General features: G+C 45.4%; 1 protein-coding gene across 10 annotated transcripts in view; it reads left to right on the top strand.

Annotated features, from left to right (window-relative positions):
- The window catches only part of NEO1 (neogenin 1), a 178724-nt gene that overhangs the window by 71600 nt on the left and 89911 nt on the right, over window positions 1-17213 (top strand). For all 10 annotated transcript variants that reach the window (XM_058033043.1, XM_058033051.1, XM_058033053.1 and 7 more), the window contains exons 3-5: window positions 711-986; window positions 4923-5076; window positions 13539-13675. In XM_058033043.1, the coding sequence (XP_057889026.1) occupies window positions 711-986; window positions 4923-5076; window positions 13539-13675 (567 nt within the window). The remainder of the gene's footprint in view (window positions 1-710; window positions 987-4922; window positions 5077-13538; window positions 13676-17213) is intronic.

Raw genomic sequence — 17213 nt, forward strand, 5'->3', positions numbered from 1 at the left:
ATATGTGTTGTGTTGGAAAGTTATGCTGTACTAATTCTCTTAAGTACTGTGTTAAATATAGTTTAGGTTATAACATAATGTTAAAATAGAAACTATGCTATGTAGGATACCTTTTTTCCTAAAGAAAAGACTTGCACTGAGATAGCAGCCACAGGACACCAAATCTTTCAGAGAAAGGGAATTTATTACTCCATTATCAGGAGAAATGAACTTCTTCCCACCTTGCTCAGGCAGGATGATGCCTTTAGGATTAAGAGGAAGAAGCTGACACTGACCAGACAGAATCCTGTGTTTGAATGGAATTTATGCATCATGTATGAGGTGTATGAATATGAGATGTGTGATATGTATGAATATGAACAGGCTATTATTTTTAAGGGTTAATCCTCTGTTAAGGTGGGTCCTTTTTTGGGCTTATGCTGCCCAGAAAAATGTACCTGGACTGTGTGTAACTCTTTGTTTCCATTGTCTCATATTGTCCTAATTCAAATTGTCCAAATTATCATTACTCTAATTATATTACTATTTTTATAACTATTTTATTACTATTAAACATTTGCAATTAAAAAAAAAAAAAAAGAGATTGGCGTTTTTCACAATGACATCTTAACTTTTCCAAAGCTACATCCTTGACTCCTGACTTGACCTTCCAAGCCTCGGTGTCGTGCTCAGAAGGTCTCCAACGCGTTATCCTCGTGCTTTTCCCGCAGGCCTGCCCAGGTTCGTGAGCCAGCCGGAGCCCACGTCGGTTCCCCGCGGGGGCAGCGCCGTGCTGGGCTGCGAGGTGACGGCCGAGCTGGCTCCGCTGCTGCGCTGGGAGCGCGAGCGGCGGGCGCTGGGCCCGGAGACGCGCGCGCTGCAGCTGCCCGGGGGCGCCCTGCTGCTCAGCAACGCCTCGGCTGCCGACGCGGGGCTCTACCGCTGCGTGCTCGACACCCCCGGCGCCCCCAAGTACAGCGACGAGGCCGAGCTCCGAGTGCTGCCAGGTACTGCGGCGTCCGTGCTCTGAACCACAGAGGAACGGTGGGGGCTTTGTCAGGGCCCCCAGGATGAGGGAGGAGATGAGAATCTGACTCCGTGTTCTCAGAAGGCTGATGTATGATTTTGTGATGTTGTATTATTGTTGTAGCCTGAATTGCTGCTGGTAAAGTGCAAGGTAAAGAAGCAAAAAGGGCCTTTGCATAATATTCACAGATGTTGAATTCAGCCACGTGGTGAGGTGTTCCAGTTTCAGACCCACACACCCCCCAAGGTCCAGCTCTCTCCCCCAGGGGCCTCCCTGCTGACCTTGGTCTCCTTGGGGCAATAGGTGGTTTGTTAGATTGTAGTGAGAGTCCTGTGTATTGGATAAGTGGGTCCCAGCTATTCTAAATGAGCTGCAGCTGCCAAGTCCTTGGTTGGGCAGCAGCTGTAGCTTGCAAAGATAACTGGGTAAAAGGGGTGGGCTGAGAGCCCTGGAGGAGCCCCTGAGAAGCCATGAGGAACTGCACAGCAGAGAAGAGTGGCATGGTAGAAAACCAGCTAGAAGGTATGGACTTTAAGAATATAATAACAACAGTATGGGACTCTAGAAATATGATAATAACAATAAGATTGCAACATAATATGGAGAGAGGCCCTGTAAGATCTGTGTATTGGATAAGTGGGTCCTAGTTACTCCAAATGAGCTACAGCTGCAAAGTCCTTAGTTGGGCAGCAGCTGTAGCTTGTGAAGGTAACTGGAATAAAAAGGGGTGGGTTGAGAGCCCAGGGAGAGCCCCTGTGAAGCCATGATGAACTGCACAACAGAGAAGAGCTGCTTGGTAGAAAACCAGCTAGAAGGTATGGACTTTAGAGTCTCATACTGTTGTTATTATACTCTTAGAAATATGAATACAAGATAACAACATTAGATGGGGGTTATTGATCCCAATGACAGGAGTTTAGGTTGGATGATTAAGGAGAAGGTGAGTCATGAAGTAAGCATGATGCAAAAATCAGGGGCTGGGGTTTGGTTGAGGCATACCATTAAGGAGGGGGAGAGTCGTCTTTGCTTAGCTTAAAAGGAAAGACTTCTTGAAAAAACCCCCCAGTAATATACTTCCATTGTGACATGATACAAAATGGGAATTGACTGTTTCTGTGAATATAAAAGTTTGGGGATTCCTAAGTTTGTCAGGTTGAATCCCATGTTTCAAACCCTGTGGAAGCTTCACAAAGAAATTGGTGCTTAGTCTGTTGCTCTTGAGATACTTCAGCTGAGGTGCTTTTAATTGTCCCAATATTCTGGAAATTGATTGTCTAAGCAATGGGACCTTTTGGGAAGTCTCCAACCCCCAGAGGAGGTGACATTTTATTTTGGAAGGTTCAGCTTTGTCTGTTGTGCTGAAATGTTGAGATATTTTTGTTAGAACAGAAGTCCAGTGCTGATGTAAACTGTTGGCACATTCAGTGTGTTCTGCTCCCAGTGACACCACCAGCTGTTCTAATACAAAGGTTTGAAAAGTGACCAAAAATAGGACAGGACTGTGGGTTGTGCTTTCCCAAACTAGGGAAATACAGCCTGTGCTTCATATGGGCTTCCTTAATTGTTCCCAGAGCTGTCTCTTCTGGATTGTTATTCTCCATGTTGGAATTCTCATTCAGTTGTTACTCTTGGGGAGCTGCTGGAGGGATTTACTGAGTTTCCACCTTGGAATCTCTCAGGGTTAAGCTGGACAATGTCATGGTTGGCCTGACCTGGTGTGGGCAGCAGGTGGACTTCAGGCAGATGGGGGCACCTCTAGGGGTCCCTTTCAAGGAATAGCTGTTTCTTGGCCCTTCTCTACTTGGAATACTAAATTATTCTGTAAAATACCCCAGTTTTTACAGTTATTGCTCTCTTTTGGAATTGGGATGTTGGAAATGAATCATGCTCAAAGTAGGACTGCTTCATTCAGTTCTTTGGCCTTTCCAAGGCCTTGTCCCTTCTCCAACTAAGGGTACAGGGCTTGAAGAAGAGCACTTTTGGAAAAGATTGATTGAATTCCTGTAGTTTTTATTGCCTGCATGTTTCTGCAGCCCTTCAAATGCTGAGGATTTTGGTGATTTTTCTTTTTTGAATACTGAAAATTTCTTGAAAACTTCCATATTTTTTTTTACGCTGATCTTTTGAATCCTTTTTGCCTGCAGCTGTAGTTTCCTTGCTTTTGTAATGTTTTGCTGAAAGTGATGAAATAGAGCTGTGTTAGGGAGTTTAAATGATGCTGTTTCTTTGCTCCATCATGAATCCAAAAGTATTGATGGTGAAGTTTGGTAAAATCCCTCCCAGCAGACTTTTTTTTAGAAAGTGGGATTAAGCTATTGAAGGGAAAGCTCCCTTAGTCTTGAGCAGCCCCATAATTGATTGTTTGGCCTGAGAAGTATTTGAAAGAAGGATTTGGATTAATCTGTTCTTTATTCACTTTATTCCTCATTTAAATGTTACCTCATGTGGGGCTGACAGTGAACCCACCTCTGCTTCCCAGGCTTTGAACCACACCCAGCACACTCCTGCATCCCAGGGATTGGCATCCTCAGAGAGTGTTCTGCTGCTGAAATGTTCTGCTTTGGCTGATGCCAGGCTGCCACTGGGCAGAGAGATGCATTTCTGAGCTCTGCCACTGAGCAGTGGGTGCTTTCAAACACAGGACTGCATGGGAAAAATGTCACTTACCTTTGGGATGCAGTTTCCATTTACCTGGGAGCTGAACTCCCTCCTGGGAGCTTGGAGCAGTGGGAGTTGTCTCCAAGGAATCACCCTGGCTCCTGTCAGTGTAAGGATGGAGGTGTTGTGTCCCTTCTTTGCAGCCTGGCTGCTCCAGGTCCCTGGCACTGCTTCCCCATGCACAGCAGGGCAGGCAGAGCAGTTCCTGCCAGGAACTGGGCAGAGCTGAGCCAGGACTGCTCAGAGCTTGGCTGCCTCTGCCTGTGCCAGCTCCCACATGGGATTTCCACCTGTTCTGCTTCCCCCAATGTCCTGGCACCTCCTTGTGTTGTGCCCTGGGGCTCCTGTGTGCCCTGAGCTCAGTGCTGTGAACACTCTTATTTTTAGTGTTTTGAGCTGAGGAACACCAAAACAACAACTTCCTGAAATCCCTGTGAGTACCACCTCAGGCCCAAGTGAGAGAGCAGCCAAAGATGTGTGTGATGAGACACAGAAGGTGCTTCATTCAGGGAGCAGGAGTAGAGTAGGTACAGAATACTCTGCCCCCGTTTTAGGTGGCCAGAAATAATTTGAGGCTTTGTTCAGTTGTGGAGCTCTGCTGCCATAACACCTTCAAACAGCCCTCAGTGCTGGCAGTGCATGGTGAGCCCAAAGTGCATCTGGGCACAGACAGAGGGAACACCCTGTAGTAGGGACTGAATAAACACATCAGTGCCTCCTGCTTCTTCTTAAGGGTGGGAAGAAAAAGGAACAAACCCCACTCAGCCTAATCCAATGTAGAACCACTTCAGAGGATTCCTTGTTTTCATAAGGATGGAGAGCTGTGGTGGGGCATTTTTATTTTGTGTTATTCAGCATGTACATTCCTTGGTTGTTGTATTTTACTTGGGGTCAGTCACTGCTGCAATAATTTCATTTTCCAGTGTATAAAAGCACTTCCTCATGAGGCTCCCTGATGGAGCCCAAGGCTTGCTGGACAAACTCAAACCTGCTCCTTTCTTTCCTAAATCTCTGCTACCTGGTGGAAGTTCCAGTTTTGAGCTGGAAGAGTGAGAATCCCAAAAGTGGGGAATGACTTTGCGTGTCTGGAGGAAATGGTGACCAGGCTGGGAGAGGCAGTGAGTGGGGCGGGGATGGAGGGGCAGGAAAGGAATTGGAGGTTTTATTTGTGATTTTCTTTGGCCGGTTGGGTTTTGGTTCAGAGGGTTTTTGGTGGTTTTTAGCATGATTTTGCCAGCTGTGCCCTGTCGTGTTGCAGATGCAGAGGAGCCACAGAAGCTGGCGCTGCTGAAGCCGCCCTCGTCGCTGAGCCGCCTGGCCGGGCAGAGCGCGCTGCTCCCCTGCGTGGCTGCCGGCTTCCCCCCGCCCCTCGTCAGGTGGGCACGGAACGGGGAGGAGCTTCCCACCGACGGGTGAGTTGCTGAAGTGAGGGGAGAACGACCATCCTGTGATGCATCGGACTCGGGTTTATTGATCGATCAGCCAGTTTAAATAATAGTGTTAACGAACTTCATGCGTATTCCAAAATCCAGGTTCGTGATAGGCTAACAGAGAAAACTCTAACCACTCCTTTTGTTTTACAATACCGTTAATTGTTTACACAAAACAAAACCAGTGTTCCCACTGTGATATGAAAGGTCCCCAAAACTTCCATATCTGTTCCCAGGGTGCCATCTTTTCCCAGAGAGGGTGTTTCGCTTGTTATGGGAAGACTGTCTGAGAACCTTATTGTTTATAAAGTAATGCCTGAGAGAATCTAATTGTTTATAGAAATCAGGCTGGGAGCTGCTTTTGGAACTGCTTTGCAACTACCTTTTACTTTTCTCTCAATTGCATGGCTTCATGGCCTTTTTCTTTAAGCTATGCTTGAACTAAACTCTCCACAGTGAGTCCGGGCTGGGACAGCCCTGGCCGTGTCTGAGGGCAGCAATCCAGCTGGAGTCAGTTTGGGGTGGTGCACACCTTCCTTGGGATTGAAACCTGCAGAGCAGAGCCTGATCTGCTGGGGCGCTTCACGGCTCAGTCGTGGGTTAAGGGAGACTTTAGAACAGTCTCAAGGTGTTTTTTGCAGCCATTTGAAGCCAAGAAATCTTGTCTGAAGCAGAGAGATTATTAAGAATGGATTACTTTGAGACTGGCACCAGAATAGAAGCGACAATTGAGGGAATAAGGACACTACAGGAAAAGGAGGATGACTTGGGGTATTTTGAGTGCGAAGCCCTGCACTCATTGTTTCGGCAGTGGAAATGTCCATTCTGTGTCAGGATGTCCCACAGGAATGGAAGTATAAGTGTTTAAAGCAAAATGACACATTTTCTCATTAAAATAGAATGATCAAATTGTAGGCATGATGGCAAAAAAAAAAATCAGTGAGTTTTCAGAGATGTATAGAGTGAGAACTTCTACATTGTCATTGCTGGCATAGTCAGAGTAATGTGGTAGGAAATCCATGTTAAAGTAGCAGAACAAATCTTATCAAGGCCATTTTTGTCCATGTAATGAACATGCTTCCTAAACCAGGATTTCAAACAGTTATTTGAATGTTTTCCATGTCCCTCAAAGTCAGCAGTGAGATTAATGGGGAGCCAAGTTAATCATGGAACAGGGAGAGGTAAATTGTGACACAGAAAGCAGCCAAAACAATGCTCAAGTCTCTGCAGCACCAGGGATATTATATATCTCTCTTTTGGCAACTCTTAAATTAAAAGAATCCAGGGGCTGGTAATTTGAACTGTCTTTGATGGGAGGCTGCTGTGGGAAATGACAAACAGCCCCTGAGAGATGGTGCTGTGTCAGTGTGAAGGCACATGATTTAAATTCAGGGGGTTTCAGAAATATAAGAACTCACTCCCCTGCAAAAGCTGGTGCAGACTCATTAGAGCAGCACAATCAAATGGGGTGAAATGGCAGAATAAATGTGCCTGGCAAGAGCTGAATTTGTTGTTCTTGTCTGTAAAGTGATGTCATGTCACATCTTTGGGAGGTTTTGATGCCCTGTCCTTCTCTAGCTTGTGGCACATTCAGGGCACAGGGAGGTTAAAGCTCTCTTTTTATTTTCTTGATTTTTGAGACATAAAGCCCAGATTTTCCCACCACTGAATACAGTGCTGTTAATTCCCTTTGGAATTCACTTCCCTCATTCTCTGAGGTTACCATGATAACTTCTTAGGGCTTCACAGGTATTTTCTTTTTCTCATAACTCTGAGTGAGAAATTGTTCTGGAGGGCTGGAGCATAACATTAGTAAATATACTTGATCTTCAAATGTACACATTTTGAACCAAGTCTAACCTGATTTTTCAGAATATTTAGCATTATTTTTTAGTGGTTTGCTTTTTGTTACAAAAGTGGATTCCAGTTGACTTTTTCCTTTTTGCAACACTTAGCTCTTTCCTTAAAGTGAAACATGTGCTCATTGTAAGCTTGAGTTTTAAGGTAGGTAAAGGTAGAAATTTGATCTTTTTCCCCTCTGTGGGGTAAACTTTTTTCATTGTTCCTTCAAGTGATCAAACTGAGCCAAAGCTCCCAAGTCTGCTGCTTGTGACTGTGGCTGAACAGGGCAGAGATTCAAAGAGCTGAGAACAGAGACCTCTTAAACTCCATTTACCCTCCAGCTATTGTGTTATTGGTGTGAATAGAATAACTGGAAAATCTCCAGAAATTAAGATTCTTTGTTGGAGAAAAGCCTGCAGTTACTGTTGCTAAATAGCTACCTTAGCTTCTTATGCATGGTCTGTTAATGTAATTACAAATTAAATCACATTTAATTTGTATTAAAATCCTCTTTTGATATAAAAGTATGACTTTCTTAGCATGGATTTTCTTTATCCCAAGAAAAAACTGATTCTTTTCATCTGGGCAGGTTTTAATGTCCCTTCTGCCTGGGAAAAGCTCTGAAATCCCTGGTTTGTTTATGCACACCCCCACCCCAAACATTAACATACATATATGTAAGTATGGCCATATATAATGGGACATTTCTCTGTGTGTGTGTGTCTGGCCTTAGGAAACAAAACTCAGACAGCACAGGGAGGTTATCCCTAATTCTGACCCTTTGTTAAAGGATTTTACACAAAACCTTATTTTTACTGTTGTCATAACCGTGGTAATGAATTAATACAAAATAGAATGTTTGCTTTTCAAGTTGTATTCCTAAGGAGAATAAGGATTGAAGCCTGTATTTATAGGAAAATAGATGAATTTTAAGGATAGGGAGTGGTGGGGTTTTGGTATTAAATATTTGTTATAAGATCTGGAGAAAAGGAAAGGAGATTAAATGTGATGGATTATTTGTTGAAGACTGCAATAAGATTTATGTTAATGGATAAATATGAGTAAACTTGAGTGATGGCAGCCTTGGCAGTTGTTCAGACAGCCTGTAATGCAATATATTGTGAAATTAGTTGCTGTGATAAAATATTTTCCAAATTAATTAGTGTGAGAGGAGGAAGCTTTGGGTGTTGGGTGAGAAAGGGAAGTTAACTCAGTGCTCCAAGTTTCCATTGGAACAAGGCTGTTAGAACTCCAGAGAGTCCTTCTGAGCTCACTAACTTGAAGATTTTTAAAGAAATCTGATGGAGAGGCTGCTGACTTCTTGGTTCTCCCTAAAGAATGCCAGTAAGGACTAAGAAGCTTTCCTTGAATTGGTTCACTGCTCCAGCTTGTAATCTTCATATTTTATAGTTTTCCCACATCTCCACTGCCTGTAAAGAAAGGAAAAGACTAAACCCTGCCCTAGGAGCTCCAAAATCCAAACTCCAGCCTGGTGTGTGATCCTTGGTGGCAGTGGCACATGGACAGATGTCATCCATGGGCTCTGCACTGGGAATGTCCTCCTGCTTTCCAGCTGGATTGGCTCCATGGGCTCCAAGTCAGTGCTGTCTCTGCCAGGAACGTGGGCAATGCTGAGGGAAATGGAAGGAAGCAGGGAGGGCTCTGAAGTGTGAAGTTATTGGAATAAATCTGAGGCCCTTCATGGAAAACTTCCTGAAGTGAAATCTCCAACATTGCCTGGTACAAAAGGTTAGAATGGAGCTGTTCTATTCAGGCTGAGTGGCTCCTCAGGTTTGAACCAACTTGGAGCCTTTCTTACCCAGTGAATATTTTTTATTTCAGTCTCCATTCTGGCTGAGGATCCTGCTGTGGGAAGGGTCTGTTCTTCAGCAAGTGCAGGAGTCACTTTGTGCTTTTGACAATTCCTCACTTGGGAAGGGAAGTTCCAGGTGGCTGCCCAGGTGGATTTGTCCCCAGAGCTTGGGACACAGGCACAGAGAAGTGTCTGGAAGGTTGTCTGCTCTGAAAACTGTGCAGTGTGTGCTCTACCAGCATGTATTGTATCTTCATTTATCCTGGGACTTGTCTGTGGGACAAGGAACAAATGCAGGTGCCACAGATTCTGAAAAACCTGCAGCAGATGAGATGGTTCATCTGAAACTAAATTATTGAAAGGACTTGAGCAGTAACATTTAATGTCTGTAAAGTCCAGCAAGCTCTGCAGCAGCTTTCTGCTATTCAGCTTAGCAAAATTTCATGTAATTGAAAAATTCCTGCAGAAACATGGTTGTACATGCAACACTTGCCTGCAGGGAGGGGATGACAGCTGAGGGCACTTGTGCCATGTTCATTTCTGCTCTGTGAAGTCTGTGATTGTAGGATCACATCCACATCCCTAATGCAGGGTTTTCCTTAGTGCTTCCCACAAATGTGAGAGATTCCCATTATTGCAATTTCTGTTTGCAGGGTTCTGAGTGATTGGTACCAAGTGAATTGCACTTGCCCAGCTCAGGAAAGGTTAAGCATTGCAGAGTAATTATGGAGATTTTTCTGCTAGTAGATCCCACAAAATAATCTAATTTACTGTCTAATTTTATCTGCTGTACTTACTGAGACAGCAAATAGATTATAAGATGTTTGGGGAATAGTAATTTAAAAGAGGGAAGAAAAGCCCCAACCTCAGGGTATAACTGACAGTTTGACTACAGTAAATTAATAAAGGCTCACTATATTTTGTGATAATGAAACACAAAGAGCCTGTGAGTGAGGCATCCAGAGTAGCTCAGTAATTGTATGTTATGGGGTGCAAGTGAGGCCTGGATGGAATGCATATAAAAGGCTGGAATTTGATTTTCCTCTTCCCTGACATCTGAGTGATCAATCTTTGTTGTTTTTAATGACACTTGAAATTATGTTATCACTTTTCTATTAAGCTGATTCTTTGTCTCCAGTGTCTGAAATCCGATTGCCTCACTCTTTTGTGAAAGTGCTTCATTGTCCTTACAAAATTAGGATGTTTTGCTTTATTATAAAAGCAGCTTGGCTTTAAGTCCAGAATTTCCTTGGAATCACCAAGGAGTCTGGCAGATTGTTTTCTTCCATTAAACTTCCACTAAATCACCTATTGGGAATATGAACTCTACTCTGTGCTTTCTGGAGGAGAATAATCAAAGGGAATAAAAACATGGCACATGTTGAGGTGGCTGAATTCCCACAAATATTCTGATGCTGCAAGTGGTTTGTGAGATCCCCTAGGACAAGGAGGAGTAGTTTTTAATAGTTTTAGTGACACCTTAACTGCTGTCAGTAACTTTTCCAGAGGCTGGCAGTGGGAAAGGAGCACACTAAGGCACGTGTTGCTTTCAGAGGGTAACAAAGGATCTCCTGGAAAAGGCATCAATGTCCTCAGAATGCCACAGTCATGCTGACGGCCTTTGATCATTCCCTCAGATGTGACAGTGGTGACAGTGGCAGTTCTTGGGGAACAGCTCCTTCCCTGCTCCATGTCCTGCTGTCCTGGCAGATCCAGCTCCCTGCTTTCATCCCAGCCCTCAGCATATTCTCTGCTGCAAGAACAAAAAGCCAAAGCTGCTGTTTTACATAATAAAAGAAGGTTGAACATTTCATGGATGGATGTGTCAAGGTCCAGGCTTGTCTTATTCTGGTTTTGTTCTTTAGGCCTGGTTTTGGAGCCTGTCTGATGTGCCATTCCCACGCAAGCTGGGACGTTTTTTCCCAGCATTTGGGAAGCTCTTAATATGATTTTTCAAACTCATATCTTCACTCAAATTCCTTGCACTCCTTCCAAGGCAGCCTTTCTGTAGTCCTGGTGTTTCTCATGGGAACAGAGTGGCTTTCCTTACAGAGCACCTGGACAGGGACATCTCTTAGGTTGCTTTTAGCACTGAATGCCACTTATGGTTTTCTTTGCTCTGCTTTTAAATGATTTGATCAGCAGTTACAGTAGGATCATAAATCAGTATTTATCTGATAAATAATAGTGAGGTGAGACAAAACTCTGTGTCCCAACAATTTACCTGTCCAGGAAGGTCAGGATTGGTCCTACTGAAGTAGTTCTAGGAAAATTTCAAATGGAGAAAGCACTGAGGTTGATTTTTGTCCACTGGCCATTCATTCCAAATAGAGACCAAGAAAGGCAATTGTTGTAATGTTCATTTTTTGACATAATTCAGTCCTTTTCTGCCCTTGAGAGTGCCAGGCAGGAAGCCACCAGATTCCCTTCCCTTTCCCCAGAGTCTTCCTTTTCCAGCTGCAAATAAGAATGGCTCTGGGTCAGCATCCAGGCACAGCTTGTCCTGGCTTGGGGTTCTTGGCATTTTATTGGAAAGTTTATTTGGTATTTCATGTGGGAACTTGGAGTGTTGAAGGAACTTGGAAAAATCATGTACAAATTTGTATCAGGTGAGGGTCAGTGATGGCTGCAGGGGTGGAGGATGTGGCTGGAGGCTGGGGGTGGTGCCCTGAGCATGAAGTGCCACCTTTATCTGCCCATTTAGCAAAAGCAGACACGTTGTAAGGACTGGATTAGAAACCCTTCCCTGCCCTTTGCAGGTCAGAGGGGGAGGTTCTGTACAGACCCTTTGTCACCTGATGAATCTGTATTTTGAATTTCTTATAACCTGTATCTTATTCTGAAGTATTTCATCTCTTAGGGATGGCTTACCTTCTCACAGAAATTCAGTTCCTGTACATTGTATAATGTGCACTGCTGTCCTTGTGTTGTAAAGGCACAGTCTCTCCTGTTGTACTTGCCTCAGCTTTCCAAGCAGTCAGTCATTCCAGCTGGGTCTGCAAAATGCCTTTTTCTTAATTATGTGATTACAATACCTCATTTTTCTTCAGTTCTGGCTGCTCTTGACTAAATACCTTGGATCACATTTAATTAAGAACAAGTGAAGCTGCAAGTGCAAAAAGATGAGCTGCTCTTGTGGAATTGATAGGGTTGAACTTAATTTTCAGTGTGGTGTAATTATAACTCCTGTGTGTCCCACACTGGGGTGGTGTCCATGGAATGATCCTGTCCCTGTGTCTGCAGGTCCAGCCAGGGTATCTCAGGGACCTGGGCTGGGGCCAAGGCCATGTCCATGGAATGACCTATAGAATAACCCATGGAATGATCCTGTCCCTGTGTGTGCAGGTGTAAGACCATGTCCCTGGAATGACCCAGGGTATGGCTGAGGCCATGTCCATGCAATGGTAGGGTCACTGTGTGTGCAGGTCTGGGTGCTTCCAGCTGCTGGCAAGGGTTATCCTGGAGATCTGGGACATGTCCATGGGATGTCCCTGTGTCTGTGTGTGGTCTGAGACCCTGTCCATAGAGTGACCCATGGAATGTCCCTGTCCCTGTGTGTGCAGGTGTGAGGCCATGTCCCTGGAGTGACCCATGGAATGACCCTGTGTGTGCAGATCTGAGGCTGTGTCCCTGCAATGTCCTTGGAGTGACCCTTCGTGTCCCTGTGTTGCAGTCTAAGGCCATGTCCATGGAGTGACCCATGGAGTGATCCTGTCCCTGTGTGTGCAGGTCTGGGGCTGTGTCCCTGGAGTGACCTATGGGGTGACTCATGGAATGTCCCTTGAGTGATCCTGTTCCTGTGTGTGCAGGTGTAAGGCCATGTCCATGGAGTGACCCATAGAATGTCCCTGGAGTGACCCTGTGTGTCCCTGTATGTGCAGGTCTGAGGCTGTGTCCCTACAATATCCCTTGAATGACCCTGTCCCTGTGTGTGCAGATCTGAGGCAGTGACCCTGTGTGTCCCTGTGTGTTCAGGTGTAAGGCCATGTCCATGGAGTGACCCTGTGTGTCCCTGTGGGTTCAGGTGTGAGGCTGTGTCCCTGCAATGTCCCTGGAGTGTCCCTGTGTGTGCAGGTGTAAGGCCATGTCCCTGCAATGTCCCTGTGTGCAGGTGTAAGGCCATGTCCCTGCAGTGACCCTGAGTGTCCCTCTGTGTGCAGGTGTAAGGCCATGTCCCTGCAGTGACCCTGTCCCTGTGTGTTCAGGTGTAAGGCCATATCCCTGCAGTGACCCTGTGTGTCCCTGTGTGTGCAGGGGTAAGGCCATGTCCCTGCAGTGACCCTGAGTGTCCCTGTGTGTGCAGGTGTAAGGCCATGTCCCTGCAGTGACCCTGAGTGTCCCTGTGTGTGCAGGTGTAAGGCCATGTCCCTACAGTGACCCTGCAGTGTCCCTGTGTGTGCAGGGGTAAGGCCATGTCCCTGCAGTGACCCTGTCCCTGTGTGTCCCTGTGTGTGCAGGTGTAAGGCCATGTCCCTGCAGTGTCCCTGTGTGTGCAGGGGTAAGGCCATGTCCCTGCAGTGTCCCTGTGTGTCCCTGTGTGTGCAGGTGTAAGGCCATGTCCCTGCAGTGTCCCTGTGTGTGCAGGTGTAAGGCCACGTCCCTGCAGTGACCCTGTGTGTCCCTGTGGGTTCAGGTGTGAGGCTGTGTCCCTGCAGTGACCCTGTCCCTGTGTGTTCAGGTGTAAGGCCATGTCCCTGCAGTGACCCTGTCCCTGTGTGTCCCTGTGTGTGCAGGGGTAAGGCCATGTCCCTGCAGTGACCCTGAGTGTCCCTGTGTGTCCCTGTTGCAGGTCGGGGCGGTTCCAGCTGCTGCCAGGGGGGGTGCTGGAGATCCGGGATGTGACCGAGGCCGACGCCGGGACCTTCACCTGCATCGCTGAGAGCGGCAACGACACCCTGGAGGCACAGGCAGAGCTGGCAGTGCAAGGTGGGTCAGAGGCTTCATTTGCACACACAACACTTCTCCAGATACCCAAATACCTAAATATCTAAGTTTATCTAAGTTTATTCTGTGATCAGTTCTGTGCCCTGCTAAAAACTGAGCCCCCTCCAGTCCTGTTATAAATATTATTACTCTGATTTATTTCCAAACTGCTTATGCTTTCCTAAATAACCAAATGAGCAATGTGCTTCTGTAATGCAGCCTGAGGGTGCTTAAAAGCTGCTCTATCTATCAAATGTGGTTGATGTCATGGAGCTGAAGGAGGGCCAAGGCCACAGAGTGGCTGATCCCATCTGAAAGTCAACCTGTGGTACTGCAACCTAGTTGTCTTTGGAAAGGACATCTCTAATGCATTTTTCATAATCCTTAAATACATTGTTGTTTTCATTGAGCTAGAGAGAAGGTAAAAGCAGAGATATTTAGTAATATGCTGCTTTATTGTGTGTGTAACTGTTTTGCTTACTCTTGCAAGCTATTTTTACTAGAAAAAGTACTGAAATATTGATAATGTAGGTTTAAAAAGCATCTTACTATACATAAAAAGGTAAATAAAGCAGATTGGGTAAGCAAAGAAAATAGACTTGGTAAGGAGTGGGAAAGAATTCAGGTGAAAGCTTGCCTTCCCTGCCTTTCTTACACTCCATGAGGAAATCTCTTTTTTATTGATTGGACCCTAGTGGGGGTTTCCAGTTCTTTCTCTGGAGTTTCATGGCATGTGCAGGGCCCTTAGAAGAGCTTCCCTGACTGGGTTTAGTGTGGACTGTGGTGCTACAAAGTTGATCTAAAAAGTAATTCTGTGGGAGAAATTTATTCACTGAACATCCATAAATGAAGGGTTTTCTATAAACAAAAGGAAGGGTTTTCTGACCCAAAGGAAGCCCTCAGACTCTATCTGGTCACAGATAAAAAACTTGCATTTTCCTTATCTTGTAGCTTTGGCCAAAAGAATAAAGATTTGGTGCTCTGACTTGGGAAATATCTCCAAGCTTGAGGCTTCAGAACACTTTACTGTGGCTTCAAACAGCTCACGTGTGCTGTGTTTAATTCACTTCCAGCCTCTCTGTTTTACAGAATTGGCTTTGTGTTTTATGGGCAGTGACAGCAATTAATAACATTAATGATATGATGCAATTAAGCAGGTTGTGGATAAAGCTGAGAGGAGCCTTAGTGCAGCACTTCCAGCTGGGTCACCTGGCATGACAGTGAACTGAGACAGCTCTTTTGCTCCTTATCAGAACCATTGTCAAGGATTTCTTCATTTGGTTGTGAAGATTTAGGATGTTCTGCCAGGCCTTCCATGCTGATGTTTTGTTACACACCTGGCACTGGAAAGAAAATCCTTTATGCTTGAGTATTAAAATATATGAAAGATTCTACAGAGTGCATTTCACATATGACATTTCTGATTTTACTTCTTAGTTCTAATCTTAATTTTACTTTCCTTGAGAGGTCACTGTAGGGAGTAATTGTATTTCTGCATTACTGTACTTTGGTGCAGGGTTGAATAGCTTGAATAACTGTTACCTGATCCCTGGATCATTTCCTTCTAGACCAAGAAATTGTCATCTCTCCCCACCTAATAACAGCATGATTTTGCTTAATTTAAGTTCTTCCTGCCATTCTTGGAAATGAGTCTGGCAGTATTTCAGACAAAGAATTTTGGGTACTGTATTTTTCTTCAGCTCTCCTTGAAGCCCTTGTTTTCTGTAAGAGGTTTCACTCTGTACTGGGGTTGTGAAGACAGCCAATCATTTTCCCTCTAATAACATTTCCTCATGGCAGTTTAGACATGGAATTGTGTGCCAAGGGGGTGATGCCATTGCTTGGCAGTGTTAGGGCAGTGGAACTGGAGAGGTGTTCCTGGGGCTGCCTCTTGACTGAGCTTTGCTGGCAGTGCCAGGTAGGGGCTGACTGAAATGTGCAGGCATTGTGCAGAAACTGTAGGGGGAATAGAATAGAAGAAAATAAAGATAGTGTAGAAAGTAATCTCACCCCTAAGGAGTTGCAACTGGGCCAATTATCAAAGATCAGGAGCAGGCCTGACTTTAACAGGCCACAGGTGCAAGCAGTGAGAAGCAGAGTGCTATAAAGAGTGGGGTGGCTGGGTGAGGAGGGAACTGGGGTCAGTTGCTGCTTTGTGAAGAAGAGTCAGTGCTCTGAGGAGTTGCCCATGAGAAACACCAAGATATGAAACTTTTGTGATAGGAGATAACAGTATGGAACCCCTGCAATGAGATAACAAGAAACAACCTGCTTTATCCACTTGTAAGTTTGACTTTGCATGGACTCAGGAATGTTTTTAAAGGTCCCTTTGCTCCCTGAGCAGCTTTTCTGGGTCCTGTGACAAGGTTACAAAACCCTACAAGCAAATAGATGTCTCTGGTATGGTGCTGGCCACTGGAATTCTTCTGCCGTGGCAGTGGGGATGAAATTCCTGACCATCCCTGGGGGAGGGTGCCCTCAGATGTGTCACACTGGGGCTGTGCTCCACTGGCAGGAAAATAAATGAGTTTTACCCTGGCTTTGTGTAGGGTATGAGGGAGTGCTTGGGGAAAGCTTATTCCAGCCTATGTGGGACTGTACAGCCACCAGTCCTGGGAGTTCCTAGGGTGTTTTCTGTTACTTCTGGCACCATTTTCAATTGGGAGAAGTGGTGCCTTCAGTGCACTTACTCAGATCCTTCTGGTGACAATTAAGGATGTCACCAGTTTCACATGCCTGAGAATAGCTGAACCCCTCTGTTATAAATATGAGGTGCTAGAGGAGCTTTCTATTGCTCTGCTGCTGGGTTTAAAAACGATTGGGATTATTTCCCTACATACATCCCAGAAGGACTGAATCAGGAAAATGGCCTTTAACTTGACTAGAAAGGTACTGAAGAGTCCAGAAGGATTCTACACAAATTTCTGTCCTCAGTCTCTTTATATGCATTGATAAGGGAGAGTCAAGACATTTCCTTACCTTTGGAGGGGAATTTTGGCTGCCCTATTCCTGGAGGTGTTCAAGGCCAGGTTGGACAGGGCTTGGCACAACCTGGGCTGGTGGAAGGTGGCCATGCCATGGCAGGGGGTGGATGTGGTGACCTGTCAGGTGCCTCCCAACCCCAACCATTCCGTGATTCTGTGTACCTGCAAACTGGAGATGTCATGGACCCACTGGTCACACACTGAGCCCTTGCCTGGTGCATCTGAGAAGTGATTTCATGTAGGAGAGAACAGGGAATGTCCCAGGGAAAGCTGTGGCTGAGACAATCCCAGCCCCTAAAGCTGGACATTGCTGAATCCTGCCCACATTGGGGTAGGGCCAAGCTCTGAGTGGACAAAACGTGGGCACCTCTGTACCCAGAGTGTCACAGAATGGGCAAAAGGGACCTCCTCAGTTTTCCTGGGGTGCAAAAGCAGGGGTCACTGAGGTAAATGAATTTCTAGAAAATTCTCACAGCCTGACAGAAGGCTCACATATCTGTATGCAAACCTTGAGATAAGAAATGCTGACTGAGAAATGCCATGGAATAGGACAGACA

The sequence above is a fragment of the Melospiza georgiana genome, chromosome 13 (assembly GCF_028018845.1).
Source record: "Melospiza georgiana isolate bMelGeo1 chromosome 13, bMelGeo1.pri, whole genome shotgun sequence".
In the NCBI taxonomy this organism is placed as follows: domain Eukaryota; kingdom Metazoa; phylum Chordata; class Aves; order Passeriformes; family Passerellidae; genus Melospiza; species Melospiza georgiana.